Source organism: Podarcis muralis, chromosome 8 (genome assembly GCF_964188315.1).
Source record: "Podarcis muralis chromosome 8, rPodMur119.hap1.1, whole genome shotgun sequence".
Classification (NCBI taxonomy): Eukaryota; Metazoa; Chordata; class Lepidosauria; order Squamata; family Lacertidae; genus Podarcis; species Podarcis muralis.
The window spans coordinates 85,456,994-85,462,993 of NC_135662.1; the positions used below are offsets into that span (position 1 = coordinate 85,456,994).

A 6,000-nucleotide genomic window follows, 5' to 3' on the forward strand; every position below is an offset into this window, starting at 1 on the left:
AGAAAAGGGTTGTAATCCAAAAAAAGATTGTGAACCGGGACATGCACTTCCGGGTTTGACGTGTTTGTAATCCAAAACGTATGCAAACCAAGACATATGCAAACCAAGACATATGCAAACCAAGATACCACTGTATGGATTTCCATCATTTCTTTTGCACTTAGAATAGTAACAATTGTTCTTACCAATCCAAATGTAGTCTAAAGTTATAAAGCACAGAATTCATGCCTTATAACTTTATTTCAGCCATGAATGGTTACTGTACAGTAATAAATGATTGCCAGTTATGTAGTCCAATTTCAGAAGGTTTTTGTTTTAATATTGCTATATATATATATATATATATATATATATATATATATATATATATATATATTTGCTTTCGTATATATATATTGTTGGGGAAATAAACAAGAAAATTGTCGCTGTTGTTTATTTCTCCTTTTGCCCCACTGATATAGTACCTGACTATACAGGAAAGTGGTTCTCTTTCTGTCAGTGATTGTTTTAGATTCCCACAAGCGATCCAACCCAAAACATGTTTCAGATTGCAAGCAAGGATAGATCTCGTTATTTTTCTACTTTCACTGGCTTTTCAAAATCCACCCACACAGGAGCAAAGTGTGATTAAAAGGAAACGGCAGCACTTCACTTCTTTCCACACAAGCATGCCTGCTGTGTTACTGATGCTGCGTCTCTATCCGAAGTCTCTGTGTAACAGCCAACGGTTTATTGGCTGGTTCCCAAACATTTTGGGAGCCCCTGTGGTTTGCATGGCCCGCTAAGAAAGACGATAACCCAATAAAATTCAAAAGAGCGACCAATTAATTGCATGTTTAATTGAAATCCAATTACAAGTTATTCTCGTTGAATAAGAATGGAGAACTAAAATGATGGATTATGCAGAACTGGACAGAATGACAGGAAGGGTCCGGAATCGACGAGACCAAAGTTTTACAGAAGATTGGGAAAAGTTTATCCAATATATGCAAAAGCTGAGTGATAATAAAATTACGATTGTAAGCTTTAAGGAAGCTCTGTGAGGGGAAAGGGTTAAAAGGGCAGAAATGTGTAAAAAAGTAACAATAGGAAGGAATGGCAGACAAATGGAGGGAAGTCAAAAAAGAGAAGTAAGATGTAATTAAGATGTATGGAATGTATAAATTTGTTTTTGTATTTGAAAACTAATAAAAATAGAATATATATATATATATATATATATATATATATATATATATATATATAAATATAAAAACAAGTTCTTCTCGTTGAATAAACGTAACGGACGAAACTGATCCAGCAACTTTTCAAGGCCTTTGGGGGGGGTGTCGTTTACACCTGCGCAGGTAACCCAGGGAGGCTCACCTGGCGCCCCCGTTTCCCTGGGCTGCCCTTCGCCCTTTTCTCCTTCCTGTCAGCCCTGCTTGAGGCTTTATTTTTCCTGCCTCTGCTTGCGGGCAAGACGAAGCGGCTCACAAGCCCCAATAAATAACGGTGATAATGGCAATGACAGCCCCCCCCCCGGGAGAGCGCGGCTGCAGGTGCGGCGGGGTCTCGGCGCCTCACCTGTCCTCGGTCGGCGAGGGGTCTCCGTCACAGGGCCGGGCCGGGCCCACAGGCCGGTGGCGGCAGAGGGCGACTGTGCCGCCGCCTCCTCCTCCTCCTCCGGGGGGCCTCACTGCGCGGGAGAGAAAGAGACAGAGGTGAGGAGAAGGGCGAGAGGCCCCCGCCGCGCCCTCCCTCCGCCCCGAGGCGGGACGCACCTCCCCGGCCGAGGCTCCACAGCAGCCGCCACAGCATCGTCCCGGCGACCATAGAGAGGGGCCTCGTCGCCCCCGGCCAGAGCGCCCGGCTTGCGTCAGGCTCGCGCCACGAGCGGCTGGCTTCTTCCGGGGGTCTCCATCCAGCTCCGGATGCCCCGCCCCTTCCTCTGAGAGGCCGAAGCGGGAGGGAGCGGAAATAACGGGAGGAGCTTGCGCGTGCGCACTGGAGCCGAGCGCGCGGTTCGTTGCCTGCTCTCGACCAACGGTTGTTTCAGGACGCGAATGCGCCTGCGCGCGAGAAGGAGGCTTATCCTCGCGCTTTGCCATATTCCCAAAAGTGGAAATCCGGACAGATATGTTGAGATTTTTGGGAGGGGGAACAGCTCACCCAACGAAAAAAGAAAAAAAAAGAAGAAGTTTGGGGGCCTTTTCTGATTTTTAAAGGGTTATTTTCAAAAGAAAAAAGAAAATAAACCCCCTTGTCATACGTCCAGGTTTTGTTGAGTCCGCAAAAAATACCCCATTGATTCTGCAAAAAACACACGTTTTTGACGGGGAAAACCTGGACGAATGGGGTGCGGCTGCTGCGCCTTGCTCCTTAAAGTGCCTGGGCAGGAGCTTTCTGGAAGAGAGAGATGAATTATTATGATTATGTGGCATATTCAATTTATACAGCACCACCCTTCACCCAAACTTGGCAGGGGGTGGTTTACAGCGCAAGAAAGTAGGAAAAGCACAGAAAACAGGAGAAATGGCATCTGTAAAGCCAGCTCTCGATCTTTTCTAAATAAATTGAATAAAACTGCTTAACCCACTGAAAGATATATTTGAAAAATGCATGTTAAGGGGAACAATGCCAATGGTTAAGTATGACAGCTACAGTAACAGGGTCATGTCCTCCATTGTGACATGTCCCCCTGCTGAGAGACTTGGCTGAGAATTTGGGAAGAGCAACTATTTGAGGATAGTTCAAAGAAAAGAGGTTGTTTACATGAACTGTGTCTTCTGAAAAATGAAAATTTCTTCATCTCGCCTGTAAGTCGGAGCTCTTCTTCTTTCCACAGTCTGCTTCTTTTGCTACCCCTTAAGATTTAGAAACATAGGGAATCAGGCCATGGTTAGATTTATTTTTGAAGATTGTCCTCAGGGCCATCTTAGATGCTTTGAGGGAAATAGCTTGCGTTCCCCCTTGTGGGCATCATCACAAGAAGAGCATCTCCCAATTTTGGCGGGTCCTTTGACAAGATGCCCTCCTCCGTGGGTTCAACTGCTTGCTGTACTCTCCAACAAAGGTTTCTGAAAGTAGGTTTAGTTGCCAGGTGCTCCAAATTCAGCACAGAGATATAGAGTATCAAGGAAGTCTCTAGAACCCATTTCCTGATTATTTTCCCGCTTCTTCCCTAGGTTTCAAAGGCTGCATGGGCTACTGGTCTCCTTCTGTCACATGCCAAAGATCCATCCCCTGATCTGTGAGGAGGAGGTAGAAATATCGCCACATCAATGGGATGATGAAGTAAATTAATTAAAAATGAGAAGGAGGAGTTAACGAAGATAAGAACCATATATGTACGACTGTACGACCAGTGAATGAATGCCACCGATGTCAATATGGATGGAGAGTGTTGATCTTTGTTCATGAGGAACAGGGAGGCCAGAGAGAATCTGCCTGCGGTGGGGTGGGGGGCAGCTCCCTGATTCAAGAAGAGTTCAGAGATGGAATGAGGAAGGAAGAAAGGTAGGCTAATCTAAGCCACCTTGAGATCGTTGCAGAAAGATGGGTTATCAACATAATAATAAATGAAAATGATTCTCAATATTTTCATTTATTATTATGTTGATAACCCATCTTTCTGGGTTTCTCGTCTTTTCTCTTCCAGACAGCGACAGCAGTGAGTCCCGCAGCTCCAATACAGCTCTCCTCCCACCAAGACCCAGTTCCCCCAGTTATATAAATAAATAGATATATACCATAGATTCCGGCGTATTAGGCGCCTGGGCGTATTAGACGACCCCCCAAATTGGCAGTTGCAATTTGGGGGTTCGTCTTATAAGCCCATTTGCCTAATACGCTGGGCAGCTCTGCGCCAGGAGAAGGCTGCCCAGCACGGAGCTGAGCCAGCTGCCCGCTGCTTCAGAAGCAGCCGGGGGGTGAGCTCCGTGCCGGGAGAAAGCAGTCCAGAGCGGAGTGCAGCCCGCCGCCCCTGTTGCTGCTTCCGAAGTAGCAGTGGGCAGGCTCCACGCCAGGAGCGGAGCCTGCCGCCGCTGCGGCTGCTTTGGAGCCGCTGCAGCAGCAGGGGGTGGATATCCGGTGTATAAGGCGACCCCCAACTTTTAAGCCTCTTTGTCGGGGTTAAAAAGTCGCCTTATATGCCGGAATTTACAGTATTTTAAAAATACCATGAGTCTCCAGTGTGGTCCCCTGGGTTACTTGTCCAATAAAGGAAAGAATAAGTCCCAGAATGGATACCAAATCTTATGGAATATGCAGAAATGGCGAAACCCACCGCTTAGAAACTGCTTACAAAAGAATGGAAATGGTTTCTTGAATATTTACAAATAAACTATAAACAGATAAGAACATTGTAATAACCTGCAGTTTTATAAGAGTATATTTAAAGTAGATGAATAAATGAGCAAATTAAGTTAATTTGGATATGCAGAAAAATATATATATAAAAAATATTAAGTGACAGAGGGGGACGGAAGTTGAATTTTGAAATGTTAAAATGATTGTAAAGTTATCAAAATGTATAAAACTGAAAATCATAATAAAAAAGTAATGTCCTCCTGGACATTTTTGTCCTCCAGGAAAAAAGCCACAAGTGGGGTCCTGGGCCCATTGCTCTTCAATGGTTTTATAAATGACTCGATTGAAGGAGTTGATCATCAAATTTTCAGATGACATCAAACTGGGAGGGGTATCTATTGCTGCAGAAGACAGAATCAGAATTCAAAATGACCCTAACAGATTGGAGAATTGAGCACAAGCTAACAAAATGAATTTCAATAGGGAGAAATGTAAGGTTTTGCATTTAGGCAGGAAGAACCAGATGCACAAATATAGGATAGGGGACAGCTGACTTACTAGCAGTAAAAGTGAAAAGGATCTAAGGGTCTTGGTGGACCACAAGCTTAACATGAGTCAATGGTGTGATGCAGCAGCAAAAAAAGCTAATGCTATTCTAGGCTGCATCAACAAATATAGTGTCCAGATAAAAGGAAGTAATAGTACCAGTCCAATTCTTTTGTGAATGAAATAAAATGGTTTCAACTAGTTTTTAATAGCCAATAATCAAATGTAGAGGTTGGGGTACATCTAAACAAGGCTTAGATCAACTCCCCAGATGTTCAGTGTCCAGGGGTTCAATGCCTGGCACCCAGAAACTCATGACACAGGGGAGTCTGGCACCCACAAACTCATAACATTTCACTTCCTTGCAACCTAAGGAAAGCTGTTTATTGACAGAACACACTGGGCAGAAACGGAAAGAAACGGGGATGAGGAGGTCTAAGGGTAAAGTCTCGCTCCTAGCAACAAGTCATAGGAAATATCTCCCATTTTGTAAACTACTTTGAAGGTGGTGGTTGCTTTATAATCCAGCGGTAGAGAAATTTTATGAAATTAATTGATTTGGACTCCTCCAAACGACTTGGAGGAAGGAATGGAGGGGGTGCTAATCAAATCTGCAGATGACACCAAACTGGGAGGGGTAGCTAATGCCGCAGAAGACAGAATTGGGCAGGAAGAACCAGGTGCACAAATAGAAGATGGGGGACACCTGGCCCCCTAGCAGTACATGTGAAAGGGATCTAGGGGTCTTGGTGGACCACAAGCTTAACATGAGTCCACAGTGTGATGCAGTAGCGGGGGGAGGGGGGAAGGCTAATGCTATTCTAGGCTGCATCAACAGATGTCTAGTGTCCAGATCAAGGGAAGTAATAGTACCACTCTATTCTGCCTTGGTCAGACCACGCTTGGGAGTCCTGTGTCCAATTTTGGACACCACAACATAAAAACGATGTTGACAAGCTTAAATGTGTGCAGAGGAGGGCAACCAAGATGGTCAAGGGTCTGGAGAGCAAGCCTCATGAGGAATGGTTAAGGAGCTGGGTATGTTTAGCCTGGAAAAGAGGAGGCAGAGAGGAGATATGATAGCCACCTTCAAGTATCTCAAGGGTTGTCACATGGAAGAGGGAGCAAGCTTGTTGTCTCCTGCTCTGGAGGGTAGGATTTGAA

The 6,000-nt window shown here is 44.9% G+C and overlaps 1 protein-coding gene and 1 long non-coding RNA gene across 2 annotated transcripts in view; one reads left to right on the top strand and one right to left on the bottom strand.

Moving 5' to 3' along the window:
- The window catches only part of DELE1 (DAP3 binding cell death enhancer 1), a 19,251-nt gene extending 17,342 nt beyond the window's left edge, over positions 1–1,909 (bottom strand). The window contains exons 1-2 of the mRNA XM_077933456.1: positions 1,764–1,909; positions 1,567–1,678 (exon numbers count right to left, since the gene is read on the bottom strand). Coding sequence (XP_077789582.1) covers positions 1,567–1,678; positions 1,764–1,815 — 164 coding nt within the window. The 5' untranslated portion in view covers positions 1,816–1,909. The remainder of the gene's footprint in view (positions 1–1,566; positions 1,679–1,763) is intronic.
- LOC144328754 (uncharacterized) lies at positions 1,900–4,555 on the top strand. The gene is made up of 2 exons (XR_013394061.1): positions 1,900–3,065; positions 3,168–4,555. It is a non-coding gene; the product is annotated as an uncharacterized LOC144328754 (long non-coding RNA).
- The last annotated feature ends 1,445 nt before the right edge of the window (positions 4,556–6,000 follow it).